At 42.7% G+C, this 20,246-nt stretch overlaps 1 protein-coding gene across 1 annotated transcript in view; it reads right to left on the reverse strand.

Annotated features, from left to right (window-relative positions):
* LOC127051369 (cytochrome c oxidase assembly protein COX16 homolog, mitochondrial) overlaps window positions 1-20,246 on the reverse strand; it is a 71,954-nt gene that overhangs the window by 33,298 nt on the left and 18,410 nt on the right. Inside the window, exon 2 of the mRNA XM_050953644.1 lies at window positions 17,600-17,677. Coding sequence (XP_050809601.1) covers window positions 17,600-17,677 — 78 coding nt within the window. The remainder of the gene's footprint in view (window positions 1-17,599; window positions 17,678-20,246) is intronic.

Here is a 20,246-nt window from a genome sequence, read left to right on the forward strand (position 1 = left end):
TAGTGACCAAAAAAAACCCCAAAACCAAAAAAAGTAGTTTGCACTCCCTCTATCCCTGCAGAGCTAACACAGGTAAGAGAGAGTGATGTGAAATTCCATTCCCTTTTGTGCATCAACAGAATTATTTCCTAAGCACTAATTATAGGGTTAAACAGATACACTTGCACAAGCCTTGTGACGGCAATGGAGCCACACGTCTCACGGAAGACAATCTTTATTACTAGTATCAGGGGATAGCCGTGTTAGTCTGTATCCACAAAAACAAAAGGAGTCTGGTGGCACCTTAAAGACTAACAGATTTATTTGGGCATAAGCTTTAGTGGGTAAAAAACTTCACTTCTTCAGACGCATAGAGTGAAAATTACAGATGCAGGCATTATATAATGACACATGAAGAGAAGGGAGTTACCTCACAAGTGGAGAACCGGTGTGACACCTCCCCATCTATTATTGGGAGTGGACTACATCCAGTGATGAGCTCCCAAAATCCTAATAACCGGTTTCGGCAGCATTTTGGAGGCAGGTCGTTCACCCGGAGTGAGTGAAGATCCCCTCGCACTGCCGAAGATCTGATAGGGAACCGTACGGTTAGTACAAGCCCCATGTGCCTGTCTCCCTCCCCCATCTGACCCCAACCCACTTCCTGCCTCTGACTGCCCCCCTCAGAACCCGCAACCCATCAACCCCCCCACTCCCTGTCCCCTGACTGCCCCGACCCCATCCACCACCACCCCAACAGACCCCCGGGACTCCCACGCCTACCCAACCCCGCCCTCATTCCCCGTCCCCTGACTGCCCCCATCCCCCTGAACCTCCGTCCCCTCCAACCACTCCCTGCCCCTTATCCAACCCCTCTTCCCAGCCACGGCCTGGCCCCCTTACCATGCTGCTCAAGGCAGCAGGAGCTGCAGAGCTGCCCAAAGCGCTGGCATGGCACACTGGGACTCTACGAGAGGGGAAGGAAGCGAGGGAGGGGCCGGGGGAGCCTCCCCAGCTGGGAGCTCAGGTGGGCCAGACAGGACGGTCCCGATGTGACCCGCAGACCGGAGTTTGCCCACCTGCCAGTCCCTTTACAACCAGTTCTACATCGGCTTCTAAATTTAACAACCGATTCTTGCGAACCGGCTCCAGCGCACCACTGACTACATCCACCCTGATTGAACACCGTCAACACCGGTTCTTCACTTGTGAGGTAACGCTCCTCTCGTCATGTGTCATTATATAATGCCTGCATCTGTAACTTTCACTCCATGCATCTAAAGAAGTGAAGTTTTTTACCCACTAAAGCTTATGCCCAAATAAATCTGTTAGTCTTTAAGGTGCTGCCGGACTCCTTGTTTATTACTAGTGAATATATGCAAGAAAGAAAGCATCCCCAGATCCCAGCACGGATTTGCAGGACTAGCAATTTGAAAAAACATCTTTTAGCCTGGATGCTGTTCTCCCAGAGTCACTTTTCATAATACTTATTAAAAGGTTGCTTTTTAATGTATGTGTCAGATTCAGAGCTACAGCCTAAGTGCACACAGTACAAGTCAGCAATGGGGAGAAGGTGCAAATATGGCATAAACTTCACCTTTACACTCTCTTAATCATGCTAATGTTCTATATAGCACCAGTTCCCTTCTGCCAAGTTAGAGCGGCCCTTAGGTTGCCCTAATTTTCTTTGACAGCAAAACAACCTCAGGAGATAAAAATGCAGACAGAGATAAGCACGGTGCAGGAGCACCCTGGCTACGTCCCTATGCCTCCAACAACACCCCTTTGCACTGCCACACCAGCTGCAAAGAAGGGGAGTGGTATAAGAGGCTTTTACATTGGCTCTATGCTTCTGGAAGACCACCTTTGCACTGATGGGTTCCCCTAGGAGTCAGTTAACTGAAGTTGGGTCCAGTTTATACTGACAATGCAGCGAAAGTAATGACACCACGTACTAGAAGTTCTGGCCCATTATCTGTGGTGCAGCTAGCCAATGCAGATATGCAAAGAAACTCGTTTAAAAGAAATACTTGACAACGGAGTATGCTCATTAGAAGAATTAACTTCAAGGGCTCCAGAGTCCCAATTCAGGAAATAATTAAGCATGTGCTTAAATTTAAAGCACATACTTAATTCTCATTGACTTCAGTAGGACATAAGAACCCTTCTTGATCAAGGATGCTTGATCAGGGTCTAAAAAGGGAAAAAAAGTTGATTTTTTTAAAAGAACAGATGTGTTAAGAAAGTAATGTTTTTGCCATCCTAAAACATACTTCATGAAAATGGTAATGCCTTCCTGCAGTAGTAAATGTTAAAGGAATTAGACCTTTTATTAAACCGGCTCACTTTCCTGCTATACTGTGGGGGAGAAAAATCCACACTCTCTACAAAACTCACTGCACAATATAAGTAAATTGTTTCTATACTGACATCTAGTGAAGTTCTACAGTAACAAAAATAAACTCAACATTGTCCTAACACTAAACACTCAGATTTTCATATTCACAGTGATTTATTAACTAATTAGTCCTCACAACACCCTTGGAAAGTAGTTGCTACATATTTGTAGAATTTTGCGCTTCTTAGAATTAAACTATAATCCCCTTGAAAATATATCTTTGCATTTTGAATACTATTTTTTGTTAAATAAAAAACAGTGTACATGTTGGCAGTGTCTCAGGCACTGTGATGGATACATTAAAATACCTAGAAAGATTAGAGTAGGTAGATTAGATCTACTTACATTTAAACATGACTGGTAAAATTGCCAGTTTTCTCAAATATTGCCAGCAGGTGTTCTCATTAATTGGATCATTTGACTCAATTTTTTTTAAATGCAATTTATTTATTTATAGCAAAATGAAAGAGAAAAATAAATAGCACAAGGAAGACAATGCCATACTTACAGTTTTGTATAATTAATATCAACAGTAGAGCCAAGCAAGGAGCAGATTCTCTCCACTCTGGCCATTATGCTGTTTCTTGAGCAGTAGAGGCCCAATACAGTAATCACAGCTAAGTCAATACGTCCATTAAAGTCAATGCAAGTTTTGACTGACTAAGGACTTTAGTCATAGGTAAGGCTATAAGTTTGTCATGGAGGTCATGGATTCCGTGACCTTCCGTGACTTCTGCAGCGGCTGCTGTGCCTGGCTCAGGGCAGCTCAGAAAGCCCCTGAGCCAGGCGCACCGACCACTGCTGGGGCAGTCTGCCCTTGCGCCTCCACCAGGAGCAGAGTTTGGGCATGGGAGGAGGCGGGCTCCGGGTGGCACTAACCTGGGGGTCTCCTCGGAAGCGGCAACATCTCCCTCACTCAGCTGCTAGGTGGAGGCAAAACCAGGCAGCTCTGCAGACTGCCTCTGGCCAGAGTGCTGGCTTCGCAGCTCCAACTGGCCAGGAACAGAGGTGACAGGGCACCACACCCAGGGAGGTGTGTGGGTCACACCAGGCCACTACCACTTCCCCACTGGAGGAGAGAATGCAAGTTCACTTTTCTCCTGCTCTTATCAGGCAGCTTCCTAGAGAGGTGAAACATGACATCACATCAGACTCCAGACTCTTCATCATTCTAAAAGCTAAGCTGTATTTTTGCACCTTATCAAAAAGATGCAGTTTACAACTGTCTAACATCACTCACAGTGGTACTGATTCAGCACTGACTCCAGGGGAAATACGTCACCTCCTGAATCACCAGTGAAGCTATAAATGCCAAGTGCAGGGACAACTACTGGAAGAGAGTGACAGATTCTCTTTTTCCCTCTCAATTGCCATTGTATTTCCAAAGGGTTTGGGTTCTGCTACTTCAGAATTCTGCAGAACTTTAGTCAACAGAAAAACCCAAATCAAAACCACAAAGAAACATAAAATTAAGGTAATCTAGACACAGCTCACTCTTAAAACTGTTAGAGAGACAAGGTGGATGAGGTACTCTCTTCAGAAGAGTTCTGTGTAAGCTCAAATGCTTGCCTCTTTCTCCAACAGAAGTTGGTCCAATAAAAGATATTACCTCACCCATCCTGTTTCTCTGAAATCCTGGGACCAACATGGCTACAACTCTTAAAACAATTCACAGTCTAGGGACTGATATATCAGCTCTACATTTAAAGTGCTTCTGTTCTTGAGTTTTGAGCTACTTTCTGGTATCTAATGCTGTTGTCACTTGCTTTGTAATAACAGTCTGCCAAGTAAGATGGGTCTAGGGCTGTGTTCCCTCTAGCTGCATAGTTGGACGGCCACACAGGAGCGATTCAAGTGCCGCCCAGTTGATTAGCAGTGCGAACACATCTGGCAGCATGTGTTCAGGTACCCCTTCCCCCGTTGCTTTGCAGCCAAGTTGCTCCATCCTGCTGCTGCTCTCAGGACTCTATTAGTTGTGCAAAGCTGAGGGTACCGATGTCAGTGTGTCCCCATCCCTTCACCCCTGTGCCCGTCATAAACAGATAGCTAAGGGTTAATGTCTCTTTCACCTGGAAAGGAGTAACCTGAAACACCTGACCAGAGGACCAATCAGGAAACAAGACTTTTTCAAATCTGGGTGGAGGAAAGTTTGGGGTCTGAGTTCTTTGTTCTTTGTCCTGTGTTTGTGCCCTCTCGGCTCTGAGAGTGATTTCTCTATCTCCAGCTTTCTAATCTTCTGTTTCCAAGTTGTAAGTACAAAGATAGTAAGACAATAGGTTTATATTGTTTTTTTGTATTTACATGTGTGTAGTTGCTGGAGTGTTTTGAATTGTATTCTTTTTGGATAAGGCTGTTTATTTACTTTTTTTTCTTAAGCAATTGACCCTGTATATTTTCACCTTATACAGAGACTATTTTTAATGTATTTTTCTTTCTTTTTATAAAGCTTTCTTTTTAAGACCTGTTGGAGTTTTTCTTTAATGGGGACTCCAGGGAATTGAGTCTGCAGCTCACCAGGGAATTGGTGGGAGGAAGACGTTAGGGGGAAAATCTCTTTGTGTTAGATTTACTAAGGCCTTGTCTACACTACAAAGTTGCAGCGCTGGTGAGGGGGTTACAGCGCTGCAACTTAGGATGTGTACACACCTGCAGGGCATTACCAGCGCTGCAACTCCCTGTTTGCAGCGCTGGCCGTACACCCGGTCGTGCCTCGGGTGTAGAGGATCCAGTGCTGGATCACCAGCGCTGGTCATCAGGTGTAGACACTCACCAGCGTTTTTGTTGACCTCCGTAGAATAAGCAGGTATCCCAGCATACCTGAGGAAGCCTCTCTGGTAATCAAGCAAACTCCACTGCCCTCCAAGCAGGTCTCCTTCCCCGCGGTTTGCTCTGGCGTTCCCCGACCCCCTCTCCAAGCAGGTATCCTTCCCCGCGGTGTGCTCTGGCGTTCCCCGACCCCCCCTCCAAGCAGGTATCCAGCCCCGCGGTGTGCTCTGGCGTTCCCCGACCCCCCCTCCAAGCAGGTCTCCTTCCCCGCGGTGTGCAACAGCGCTGCAGCGTGGCCACATCTAACACCACTTGCAGTGCTGGTTGCTGTAAGTGTGGCCACTCTGCAGCGCTGGCCCTATACAGCTGTACTAATACAGCTGTAACAACCAGCGCTGCAAAATTGTAGATGTAGACATACCCTAAGCCTGACTTTGCATACCCTCTGGGTGAGGGGGGAAGAGAGATTAGCTCTCTCGGTACTTGTGTTTCCAGGACTGGAAACAGGGAGGGTGGAGTCCCTCTGTTTAGATTCACGGAGCTTACTTCTGTATATCTCTCCAGGAACCCAGGGAGGGAACACCTGGAGGGGAGGAGGGGGAAGGGAAATGGTTTATTCCCCTTTGTTGTGAGACTCAAGGAATCTGAGTCTGGGGGTCCCCCAGGGAAGGGTTTGGGGAGACCACAGTGAGCTAGGCACTGTATAAATCCCTGGCTGGTGGCAGCGTTATCAGGTCCAAGCTGGTAACTAACATTGGAGGTTTTCATGCTAACACCCATATTTTGGACGCTAAGGTCCAGATCTGGGAAAAAATGTTATGACAGCCTCATCTCCACACACCAGGGGATAGGGGACAGCCTGGCTCAGGACTTGGAGCTGCAGCATCTGAGGTCTGATCAGTGCGCAAGTGCCTTTCTTAAAGAGATAGTGGATGGTTTCTGAGACTTCCCCAGCAGCCAGCTCTGTGTCTCTGACACACACACTCTCTCTCTCCCACATGCTCATGTACCCCAAATCCACATAGCCGGGGAGGGAAGACGGGGCTCAGGACAGAGCAGGAGAGTTTTCAGTGCGTCCGTCCAGTTTGAGAGTGGAAATACCTGAAATCTCCAGCAGCCAGCGCATGCAGCCTCTGAGTCTCTTTCTCTCTCTCTCACACGCACACACACAGTCTTTGGGTTGGAGTCTCTCTCTCTCATACACGCACACACACAGTCTTTGGGTTGGGGTCTCTCTCTCTCATACACGCACACACACAGTCTCTGGGTTGGGGTGTCACACACACACACACACACACACACACACACACACACACACACACACACAGAGTCTCTTTCACATTCACCTCCCAACACATATTGGTATAATTGTTGTTGTTACTTCTTGGTACTTCCTGCAATGCACATATATTATTTGTACATTTATTCTCTCAAGTGTGTTATTTTACTGTTTTTACTGGTCTATGCATTTCATAATGTTTATTTCTCTTACACTTAAATTTAATTCTTTGAGTAGTGAGTTCTAAAATGCCTATCCTGTCCTGGCTGGAATAATTAACCCTATGGTAACTTTTAAAATATATATTATATCTAGGTTTTTTTGTTTCTGCTGGTGGCTCACATCCGCACATACTGCGGTGCACATGACAAACTTTATTCCGCACATGGATGGGAAAAATTAGAGGGAACATTGGTCCAGGGCCCTGCTTCAGGCTACCAAGCAAGACGAATAGTGGAGATACAGTATGTGAAAGGCCGCTAAGCATCATAAGTGCTTGAAAAAGACCAAGGGAAACACTGCTGAATATTAAATTATGCTTTGGCAAAAATGTGTTTTGAGATAAATTATATGCTACAGGTTCATTTCAACTGCAATGGAAAACGATTACTAATTAATTATGGAAGTGTAGTAGAACTCAAGGCAAACAACTAGAATTGTTGGTATTGCAGAAAATTTAACCACCTCAAAACTAACAGCATTACGTATGCTGAAGTTATTTCCAGCTAGCATGATATCGAACTCAATTTCTACAAGGTAATTTGATATGAATCTATTTTTGATAAAGAAAAAAAAAAAGCAAAATAATAAGGGAAAGATGTTTTGTGTTTAAGCACAAGGCTGGGAGACCTGTTTCTATTCCCAGCTTTGTCAAAGAAGAGCTTGGTGACCTTGGGCAAGTCACGTGAGGCCCAATCTTTAAAAGTGCACACTCATTTTATGTAAGTGCACAAGCAAATTCCATGTTGTGTGTCTGTGCATCAAGGCATTTTATGTATAAGTCAGGTCTGAGCAGCAATGTCCACATACTTTTGTGTGCATATGTCTGAAGAGGTAGACCTTTGATGCGGAAGACTATTATCTAGGATCTTTGGTCACATTCAGAAAAATTACGCTAGTGCAGCACTAAAAGGTTGAAATTTTATAACCACAAAAGCCAGATAATTCAAAGTTAAGGCTCACATGGCAACCTTAACTCTACCCCATTGAGCATATGTATTATAATCAAGGTTTCTTGGTATTATTACACAACTAGGGTTACCACATGTCCTGGTTTAACAAGATTGTTGTCCGGGAAGCTTATATCTATTTTAGGAATTTGTAAGGGGCATACGGCCTTGTCATTTATGTATCAACTTTTTATCACAATTTCACTAGGGTGGTTCTGGTCTAGTTTTTCCTCTCCCCATCTACATTCTATTGGTGTCAGATCCAGCCATGCTTGTAAGACAAATCCTCCTGCTGCATTAACTACAAGTAGTCAAGCTTGGTGTAAGGAGATAACACGGGATCAGGGAGGAAGCAAACTACTCCCTCCAGATCGCCCTGTTGGAAGATCTCCCACTGTGATGCAGAGTGAAGTTGTAATCCTAAAGTGTAGCATCAGGGTAATCCCCTTATCCTGAATAGGATTTGTTTTACCTCTTGTTTGTTTGTTTTTCCAGTGCAACCAACACTGTTGCTGAGCTAAGGAGAAGCCAGATCAGAGTGAGGGCTTTCACTCCACAATAGCGTATTAGGAGGAGTTACAGTGGAGCTCCTGACCTTTACAGGGGCAATAACCAGTGGAACCACATAGACCTGGCCCCAGAACTCCCTCCTGTGGCACACAGATGATGTTGATCTCTACAGAGTCCAAAATCTTACCATCTCCACCACAGCTGAGAGGAGGGGCAACAGTATTAGTCCCTTTCTGAATTGAGGGAAAATGATGCACAATCTCATCTGACCCATAATCCAGTGCATTGTATCATAAATTCAGCAAGAAAGCATCCAGCAAAGAGAGAGGGAGTGGCCCATTTAAGCCCAGGAAAGTGAAAAAAAGATTCCTGCTGCCACCATAACCTATGTGAAAGTCCAGGAGTTCAACATTAGTAGCTGGGCTCCAAACTGTGTAATGGGAGAGGGAAAATAAACAGACTTCCCCATCCAGACACTCCTTTTGGACTGGACTGAATCATTTGGAAGAGCTAATGCTTGAACACCTGGTATTACTAACATATGGAGTATGAAAAACTCCTTTCATTCCTCTGTCACGTTGCAGGTCAGAAATTACTAACTTGGATTATTCAGAACTGTGAACTAAAATGAGGTAATGGGATCCAAGATCCCTTTGCTAATAGAAGGAAAGCTATTATAACAGTACCATGTTCCCCACTAATCAGGAGCAAGGCTACTGTACTAAATATCAAACTACCTCAAATCCTCCACCAAATAGATAATGCATTGCTTGAAAACAGAAGTATGTTTTAATTCAGTAAAATGCCTCTATTAAATGCAGACAAATGGCTGACACAGCTTTGAGTTTTGTAATAAGAACTCAAAAATTTGTGCCTCTCACAAGTCCTTTAAACCACCAAACAACAACAACAACAACATTTTAATGTGGTTGGTCTTTTTTTTTTTATGACTTACAGCCAAGCTCATTAATGAATTTAGTCTCTGAAAAATCAACTTACACCAAGAAATTAGCTGATGTTTGTCTTCATTAGACTTGAGAGTCAGGCCAACCTGACCTGCTTGAGAAAGAAAAAAATATGAACAGCATCAATCCGCTGCCACACAGTGTTAGTGCGATTAGCTTACTGAAAACAAATTAAAAACAAGATGAGAAGACTTAATTATTCTTCAAAGTTCAGGGACAGACAATGCAATGACTCTGTTCCCTAGCTGACAAACTGAAGTTATTTTCCTATCCCTCAAACCCCCTACCAAATAAGGAGTGTTCAGACAAAAATACACAGATCTTTTTAAACAACCTGCTATGAAATTAAGGGACAGACAGGCCGAGAAAAGCTCTTTCCAGAATCTCACTGTGCCTCAGGGAAAAAACAACATATAGTGGATTAATTCAAAGAGATCCTCCACTTCTCTCCCACTGCCTATTCCAAAATACCAGTTTGCTGACAGAGCATCCTGGTAACAATATTTAGTGTACAGTAATTCTGCATATATAAAAAAAAATTAGATTTAGTTAGGCAGTGAATAAAATAACTACTTTATATCAATGGATTGCTAAGAACATTTTTTTAGTTATAATAGTTATTCAAGTTTTATTATATTATTATTTTTAATTTTAAGTAAACGATGTTGGTGAAGGGTGTTGGCTTACTTGAATTCCAGAACGTGAGTCCAAACCTACATGGGACAAAAGGCTCATCTCCTCCACAGAACTCAGAAGAAAACTGATTGCATGGAACGAAAAAAAAAATGAAAAAGCAAAACTGGAGATGAAGTGTGTTGGGCTGACTTCGCTAAAGAATAAAGTCCTCTGTTTATCTTGAGGACAAGCTGTAGTTGCATGATCTTCCCCCACTTCACCACATTCACCTGCCTAAACTCTAGATAGATGCTTCTAAAGGTGAGAGAGACATTCAGACTTAGCCACACTGCTGAGACTTGCCTGCAAGAAGGTATGTTGTGATGGTAGCTTTTAAGATGTGGATATCTATCTATTAGGAACTGAACTGACACAAAACTTATAATGGCCTTCAGTCAGTCTCCTGAGCTGGATCTGTACCAGTGACAGAGATGAAAGGCACCATATCCTACTAATGAGTTATTTCAATCCCATAGATTTATAATAACCCATTGACTTACTACCATAATTAACTGATTTCCTATGAACAAAATGCATTGCTGAGATGCAAAAATAGAGGGCCAGAGTCTCAGATGGTTTAAATCTACATAGCTTCATTGATTTCAATTCCCTTCCCTGCCAGCTAAATCCTAATAGCAAGCCTCTAAAGAGAGGTTTCTTGTGTAGTTTCATTATACACAAAATGTGTGCAAAGTGCATTTTCTAACACATTTGGAAATCTTCAAAAGAAGAAAAAAAGGGCAGTTCACAGAAAGAAGGCAACAACTATCATAGCAGCTAGAAATATGCCTGCTGGCAGAAGAAAATCTGGAAACTTGCAAAACATTGTTGCTATCAGATGTATTTTGCATTGTAATAAAATATTGACATTCCAAACTTCATGATTAGAAAACAAAATTGGTTTCATCCATGTATTATTGATGCTGCTGAGTTACAATTAAAGATTTGGTTTTAGCTTCATTTCACCTGCTGCACTTGTTTTACAGGAAGAACGCACATGAAACACACACTTTCCAAAAAAAGTAAAAGTGACGCACAGATCATCGTATATTAAGTACATTTCTGGGAATATTTATTTTCCAGTAAGAGAAACAGGAACTTCCTGCTTCAAGGACATTGCCAGAATCTGTGGTGCACAAAAATCCAGATTAGAATTTACATATGACTATCTCAGGAAAAAACAGTAACCACTAGATATAAAGCTTACAAATAGTATCTAACAGGCAGTTCTTATTACATTCTGATGATTCATTTGGGATAAGGAGAAACTCCCAGACCAGATTTCTGGTCCCTACTGAGATGCATGCTGGATTATACCTGTTGAGATTCCCTCCGAGACCTTTTCCACTCAGCTTACTCAGAACACCTCATCTGGTTCTGAGAGAACACTTTATCCAATATTCTGGAATCCAAAAACTTGGTTTGAATCAGGACTTGTCACTGAGGTGTCTTTATTGACATTTCATAAAGCTACACGAGGTGACCATGCCCAAATACCAGGAGGTGGGTTAGGGTGCCCCACAATTCCAAAAGCACATAATACATGAGATTACAGATGCAGACTAAACACACATACATTACATAAACAAATCCTAAACTGTCCACAAGATACAAAACATGCTAGTAAATAAAGCTGCAGCTGCAAACTTATCACACATTACTCTTCTTACTATTTCTTTATCTACTAACTACAAGGTCACTTGTGAATTAATATTTTGTCCACTGTTAACCTCTGTTTCCTTACTTCTATTTTCTTTCACTGTTCATGCAAGGCCTACAATGCCCTGGCCCTGATCTAATCCCAAAGGGACTGGTCAACTTTGTGCTCCCATTTCATCCTTATCTGTCTCATCCTGACCCAAATCACTGAATGGAGATTACTTGAGCAATTTCTACCTGAAATAATAATTTACGCTCAAACGGTGCCTTCTATATGAAGATCTGAAAGTACTTTAAAAAAATGTGAATTAACTCTGAAACCTCACTGTGAGGTACAGCAGCATCATCATCTCCATTTTACAGATGGGGAATTGAGACTCATTGAAATTAAATGACTTGTCCAAGTTCATAAAGGGATTCTGCTGCAGATTGGGAATAGAATCCAGGAGCCCAACTCTTTCTGAACAGGATATTGGTAAAATGCCTATTAAGGTCAGTAGGGGTTACTTAAACCTTGCCTGGATGGGGACAGAGAGGGATAACGGGGCCTACCTGTGGTATCTTGACTCCCATTCCTGTGCCTTAACCACCAGGTTGAATGCCAACAACAGGGACCCCAAAATAGGCTGAGGCCCTAAAAATGAATGGGACTAACCTGAATATAGGCACATTGCAGTATTGCCTGCCCAAAGGGTTCAAAAATAATGAGTTAGCCCCCCAAAATCATGTTGCTGCTTAAAATTTTAAAATATAGTAAATATTTGGGTGTTTGTCTTTGCCTTTGGACCGTGGTTCTCAAACTTTTGTATTGGTGACCCCTTTCACACAGCAAGCCTCTGAGTGCGATCTCCCTTATAAATTAAAACACTCTTTTTACATTTAACACTATTATAAACGCTGGATGCGAAGCAGAGTTTGGAGGTGGATGTTGCCAGCTCGCAACCCCCCATGTAATAACCTCACAACCCCCAGTTTGAGAACCCCTGCCTTTGAATTTCTGAGCCTGTAGGGGTCATGTTTTCTAGTTTTTTGCCACAACCATGAGGGCTAGAATTGTACTTTTGTAAAATGAAAGCTGAAATTCTCATGTAATCACTGGACTCCAGGAGCTGGGGCTTTAACAACAACAAGTATTGTGAGACTCACAATAAAGTCCTAAGAGTTGTCAATAGCACAATAACTCATTGGAACAGCCTACAAGTCATCTCTAATCAACTGCTAAATGCAACTCATTTGGTCAGAGGGGTTAGCTGATGGGCTTAAAGCACTGTCATTCTCCCGGGAGCTGAATGCACTCCTTCTGCACTTGTACCGCTGATCACTGCCTCCCTTCTTGGTTGCCTGCCTAGGAATATGGCTTTTCCCTCTGGGGAGAAGATGACAGAACACACGTGACAGATGAGGAGAAACACTGTTTAATGCACTGTTAGAAGGCACTCAGATACAGTGGTGATGTACATGGTATAAAAACCTATATAGAATAGAATGGGGCATTTGGAATCAAAGCTGGATCTCCCGCAGCACAGTGCAGTAACTAAATGGCCAACAGGACAGCTTTGAAAAGACATTCCTATGTCTCCTGTTTCGATGGTCCAAAATTTGATCTTCAGAGAAGGTATGTCATGGCTTGGATGGCTACAGTACCTGTCTATTAAAAGTCATTTGGGTTCAAATTCCTGTCCTTACAGAAGTTTCCTGGAATTTAATAGAGAAGAATAACTTTTTTCTATAAAAGTTTTTGAAGGATTCAATGGAATTCTATAGCAGGAATAAATTTCACTATTAAATTGAATAAATTGGTTGGAATAAAAATGATATAAAAAGGATCTCATTTTCTATTAAAGTCTATATGGTTTTTAGAGTAATTTCTATACAAAGCTATTGCTTTTGCTCCATTAAATTATATAGGACTTCTGCATAAAGATATTTATTTTTCTATAAACAATTTTGCTTTGCATCTAATCTTCCCAGAAGTGGGAATAATTAGGTAACCTAACAGGAGTTCAATTTAAATACTATCTGGGTTTTTATTGCAAAAATTACTTGTGTCAATGGAAGTTTTCTTTTCTGAAGGCCAAATCCTCAAGTCCCTACTCAGGCATTACTCCCATTGGTTTCAGTAGGAGTCTGCAGGATTATGGACCTCAACATATGGCCCATGGTAAATAAACAAATCGGAATGTTCAGTGTACTGACATAATGTGGGTAATCTAGTTATCTGGCTCCTGGGTAATTTAAATGGCTCAGCTCACTCTAAAACATGTTTTTGCTGAGGAAAAGGATGGGCTTTTACCACTCTCTGAAACCCAAAGAAGTTACTCTAAATAGCTATAACATCTGTCGTTGGGACACTGTCAGTTCAATGGCTGTTACACACTGACATTACTGTTCAGACCATCATTTTAGCTAGCATGGCAATACTTTATCAAATGCAAAAATGTCACAAACTAACTTTCTTCCCAACTCCTGGTATTGGACAACTAGCTAGAAAGGTATTAATAATTTAGGAATGCCTTTAATGGGGTCTTCTGTTCATTAAACCACAACAGTGAGAAAAGGAAGTGGTGCTTAGTTGCATTATTCTTGGAACAAGGCCAGCTACGCTACTGCAGGCTCCTCTCAAATACTGTTGTGGAGTGAAAGCCTTCACTCTGATCTGGCTGTCAGTTAGCTCTGCAACAGTGGTGGTCACACTGAAGACAAAAACCCAGGTAGACAAATTCTATTCAGGGTAAGGGGATTACCCTGGTGCTACAGTTTAGGATTAAAAATTTACTGTGCATCACAGAGGGAGACCCTCCAATAGGGGTGCCCAAACCATGCCTAACCAAAGGCTGCATTAGAAAATTGCCAAGAGACCAAGTTACAATATCAATTGTCACAAAATGGAGACGATTGTAGCTGCTTCATTGTGAATACAATCAGAAGTGGAAACAACTGAGACTACAGCTCTTAGTATGCAATGCTCCCATTCACAGTATCCTGGCTATATGCACTTCCACTTTGAGATAAAGGTGGGAAGAAATGAGCTCCTGGATTCTATTCCCTGCTCTGCCACAAAGTTCCTATATGAATGCAGCCAAGTTACCGTATATACTCGTTCATAAGCCGAATTTTTTTAGTAAAAAAGGGAAGCACCAGAGAAGGGGGGTCGGCTTATGAACGGGTATAGAGAGGAGAGGTGGGACACGGCCCCTCCCCCCAACAGAGGGAGCAAGAAGAGGCAGCGCAGCCAGCAGACCCAGAAGGGAAGAGGCATGGCCAGAGTCTCTCCACTTCTGGCCACGCTGCTCTCCGCCCAGCCTCCGCAGCAGCTGCAGCTCCAGGGCTGGCACGCTGCAGCTGCACCGCCTGGCCAGCCAGAGCACACTGTGGCCACGTCACCCGTCCCGTCCCGCCGGAGCACGTTGCAGTCGTGCCGCACAGCCTGCCGGAGCAGCTCCAGCCAGGCCAGAGACATCCTCCCCATAAGGTGGGAAGGGACGAGACAGGGAGAGTGGGGGGGTCCCAGGCTAGGGGTGGGGTCATGTGGGGAGTGGTCACAGGGGTTATTCCCCTGATCCCCAGCTTCTCCCCCCAAAAAATTTCCCCACCAATTGCTGTCCCCCAATGCAGGCACAGCTGTAAGGCTGTCCTTCAAGAACCCCTTGCAAAACCTGATACAGGAGGCATGTTGGAGGTGGACTGTACCATACAGGCTTCAGAGACTCTGGGCAGTGCTGCCTCCCAAAGGGCAGCCCAGGGAGATGATGTTTGACCCCAGGGTCATCTAAGTTATAAGGGCTTTTCCAGGGCCTAGAGCAGCCAAGGATCGGAGTGGAGCCAAGGTGCTGCATAGCTACATTAAATCAGCCAAGTTCTGTTCTTCACCTCTTAAAATAATCCAATGATTTTTACAAAAAGTGCCATGGAAAATGATTACAAAGGGTTAAAAGCTCATTTCTACATAACATTGGAAAGTCAGCAGCAGAATGACTCTGTGCACTGCTATGACACTCTTTACCTCAAAGTAGCACCCTGGAACCACCATATTCACCATGGTGATACGAGTATGATAAGTATATATTGTGAATATCAGAGGGGTAGCCGTGTTAGTCTGGATCTGTAAAAGCAGCATAGAATCCTGTGGCACCTTATAGACTAACAGACGTTTTGGAGCATGAGCTTTCGTGGGTGAATACCCACTTCGTCAGATGCAAGTGCATCTGACGAAGTGGGTATTCACCCACGAAAGCTCATGCTCCAAAACGTCTGTTAGTCTATAAGGTGCCACAGGATTCTTTGCTGCTTTTACATATATTGTGAGGTATCATTTTAAAAGTCTTGATCTGTTGAATATTAATATCCTGTTGGATTGTATATACTATCATTGTATGTGAAGTTATGAAGCATTACTGTGTGTGTTACTGAAATAAGTTGTGAGGTTGGGAACACCCATAAACATCCTTTCAGTTACAAAGGAGTAGGCATCAATAGTCAGACAGTGTTAATGGCTCATCAACACCCATCAAGAAAAGAATCCACTATCCTAGAGACTTCTCAGAGAGTAACTCACATCACAGCAAAGATCTTTCCAGTAAGCTGAAAGGAAATATAAGAGAGACAGTGACATCACCACTTGGCCACTCCCCACCCCCAACACACCACCTAGAAGACAAAGACTTTGAACTGCAGAAGAGTGGTCCCAGTATGTGTATTGAGGATTTATAATCTGCTTGTACCATCTGTCGGGGTGAAACTCTGCTTGATTCAAGTCTTGCTTAGTTTGTAGAACTTAGACTGTGAATTTATTTTTGTTTCTTAAGTAGCCAACTCTAATCTGTATGCCTACTACTTATAATCACTTAAAATCTATCTTTCTGTAGTTAATAAAGCTGTTTCATATTTTACCTAAAATAGTGTGTTTTGGTTGAAGTGCTTGGGAAATCTCAACTCAGTTTACAAACGCTAGTGCGAGTCCACCACACATTGAGTGAGTGGCAAACTACTTAATTAACTTACACTGGCCAGGCTTTTGACCAGTGCAAGACAATACAATTCTGGGGTGCAAAACTGGGGGGAATTGGCTGGAGCCTCACTATTGATGGTTCATGAGTGGCTGGAAGATCATTCATGTAACAGTTGGGTGTGTCCCTGCTCATGGATGTCTATGTAAGTGCAATGCTTACCAGAGGTTTGTAGCTTGACATCAGCATCACAGTGTGAGAGGCAGCCCAGGCTGGTGGATTTGAAGGGCTCAACAGTCACACAGTCCAGGTGGTACACTGGGGACCCAGTCACAGCCACACAACAAGGCATTGATTCAGTAATGATTCAGAAATGAGAGTACCACTCAGTGAATCACCAGCACCACTTGTTGCAGTACTCAGTGAAAGGTTCCATATCTAATATACTTACTTCCCCCAGTTATGGGCTTTCAGTTACATTACAAGAAAGATTCTTTTCCCCCATCCCTTTAGTACAAGTTTCATATATGCGGGAAGATTGGGAGGGGAAGAAGAGTCCTCTACCTCCCTCGGGGACCCTGGAGCAACCCTCAGTCGGTACATCTAAACTGGGAAAATGTGACATTTTAAAATGTGCGAACTAATACATGTTGATTAATACAAAATTTTAAATACCACTGATAACATGAGAGATATGGTTTAACACTTTTAAAAAGTGTGTTAGCTGGTCTTGGCCAACCCTAGGCTCCTCCTACCCCACCTCACTGCCACCTTGGGTTGACCAGGACCATTTAACATCATTTTTTAAGGAGTAACACGCTGTCTACCCTAGGCACTAAGTGGTGTTTAAAAACATTGGTTAAAACATGTTAGCTAGCAACTTTTAAAACATCACCTATTTTTTCTGGTCTAAACAGGGCTATTATAACCACCATCCTTCTGGCAAAATCACCCTCCTTCACTGTAACTCATCATTGCTCCTCTTTAATCAGTCAGAGGGGCTTCTGCTAAGCCATGCAAGATGTAGCAGCACTCATCTTACTCTTGCACTAAAACCTGCCATCCAGGAAAAGTTGTAACGTTTCGTTATCATCATTGTTTGTTTTGTGGCGTGTCTCCCATGGAGCCCCAACCATGGATGAGGGCCACACTATGTTAGGCACGCTACAAATACCAAATCATACTATTTTCCCAGTCCTCACTATTTTTTGGTGCTCTCTAGATTTGAAAAACCAACAAACCACTTAACTTACCTTGCTGTGGAGTTTTTGAGCATCATAACGGATTTGAGTGAACTCACGGAGACCAAAGGACCCACCAATAATCAGGAGCTGAAATATTAAAGAAAAAGCACTCCCTAAAAAGACAGCACAGTACAACATACACTGGACTGCAACAAGAGAACACTGACCTGCACCCATTGCAAGTGTCAGGAGGCCTCACATTCTTCCAAGCAGAAAAAAAGACAGGAGGTGCATCACCAGATAAGCAGGGGGCATCAGAGCTTCCATCCATGATAATCTGTGTATGGGTGTCACCAAGTTTCTAGTTTATGCAGAAAGGCCTGTAGGGAGACTCAGATTTTCTTAGTGCCTGTTCCCTCCCCATCTTTCACCCTTACAATCTTCATATATAAATTGTTTTTCAAATGGCTCCTTGATTTGTCATTAGCAGAGGACACTACTACTGGATTTGTTCTCACTATTTTCATAGCAACAACAGGGAAGTAACAATGCCCAGTAGGCTTATTCTCATGCCTGGGCATAAAAGGACCCAATTAAGTTTCTGGAACAAGAAAGCAAGATTGGAACAATGGTCCTACTGTCCTTTATGATGTCACTAAAGAAATCAAACCCACTGCACCTGTATCTTCATTACTGCCCCATTTATTTTGTTGGAGCTCTCTCCACACCACTGAAGCTTATGAGAAGGAATAATAAAGGAAGAAATAGACAAGGCAGAGTCTCATGTTAGCATGAAGAAAATCATGAAATGATTTGTTCTTATGACAGGCAGAGACACATCACAAAGCCTAAACATCTATTTTAACCTTTAGAGAGCCCTGCCATGCTCAGACAAACCTAAAGATCAAGTACACCATTAAGGGCTGGCTAAGTAATCTAGTTCCACATGGAAGATCAGAGTTCTGACTCTTGCTCTGGCCTGACACTCTCCTTCTGCTGTTCTCTGGCAAGGCCCATTGCCTGACATACAGAATAGGAGGGTAACAGGCTTCAAAGAGAGGCATGTCTGAGGAAGGCAATAGGAGGGGGATGTTCTGAGGACCTCAGAAGAAAAACTATCCTGTATCTTCTCTCTCTCTCCTCACTGCTAGTTAACTTCTTTTCTGCAGGCTGCTGCAATTCACATGGTAGCAGTTCTCCATACAATGCTGGCTGTTCAAATGAAATGCATCAGGCTCATAACACAGCACAACAACATGCCGAGTCTCATACTTGTTAAATCATGCTGCACAGACATGTTTAAAATGTGTGCCCTTCCTAACTAGCACATTACCCAACAGATTACTTCAGTGATGCAGTATTTGTTCTGCTTGGTTTTTTTTAAAGTGACTTTTCTTCTCAGTTTATTCCTCCTGAAAGGTGCTGGCCAAATTGATTTTCCACTGGAAGAGGTCGGGCTGCCCCACAACAGAAACAGCAATAGGTATAACCTCCCCTCAGAAGCTGACAGATTGGTAGCACTGGAAACTGAATCCTTCTAGATAGCCATAGAAATAGGCACCCTATGACAAGTGGCAATGAGTTCTAGAAGGAGTTAAGTCTATAGTCTCATTCCGTCTTGATCTTTGGATGCACATGGCAATTAGAGTCAAATGTAGCAGTAGCTTTTGTGATACGGACACCTACCTGATAGGAACTGGACCCAGAACTACATTTCACATAGCCAAAGAACCATCAAGTGGTAGCAAATAACTTTCAGTAGCTAACAACCTGGACCGTTATGAACCAAACTGTGTCAGATTTCTTCCTCCACCATTCAAGAAAGTGATGATATTATCATAGATACTGGATCAACAAAAACACATACTGCAGAAAGCAGGGATTTATATGGGAAAAGCTTCTGCTCACTAACAAATATTTTGGTAACAAGATATGAGAAGAAAAAAAACAAAAAAATAAAAAAACCCAACATGCTGATTAAAAGTGGTTTTAAGATTTGCCTAAATATGGCATGGGTGATTAACAAGAAGAATGTATTTGCTGATTAAAGTTTGATTGCATGAAGCACTGAGCATCTCATAGGATCAGGCAATAACTCTAACCAAATGTGGTTTGAGTCACAGCATTTATTCTCATTAAAACAAGAATCTCCTCTGAAACTGGTCCTCTTTCACAGCTAATGACTAGTGTGTTAATTAACAGCCCAGTGATTTACCTCACATTCTTAAAGCTCTAATGAACAGACCGCAAGATTGGTTTCAAGAAGTTTATTGCTATCACACACAATAGTTTACCAGCTGGAATCATGCTAACATACAGCATGAAGAATGCAGGGCCGAAGTAGCTGCACTAGAAAAGTATCTGGTACCCAGTTGTCAAACGTCAATAATTAGTCTTGTTAGATCCATTAAGCAATAGTTTGCCCAGCAATGAGCACTCATAAAATTATTCTATACAACTTGTGTCTTATTCACATTAACAAAGACTTACAGCTAGCCTGTTCCTCATAAGCCACATCCTACTAAATTGAGAATGGTCAATATACTGCGGTTTGTGAAGCCACTCTAACCAAAAGGAAATGACAACACACATTCTTACTTTGCTGCATCTAAAACATGGTATATAATATGATTTAATAATCACCCTTTTGTCTGTGCCATAACTATGGAAAAACACTCACAATTTCATGAAACAATAGTCATACCATGCTGTATAT

Source organism: Gopherus flavomarginatus, chromosome 5 (assembly GCF_025201925.1).
Source record: "Gopherus flavomarginatus isolate rGopFla2 chromosome 5, rGopFla2.mat.asm, whole genome shotgun sequence".
NCBI lineage: Eukaryota > Metazoa > Chordata > Testudines > Testudinidae > Gopherus > Gopherus flavomarginatus.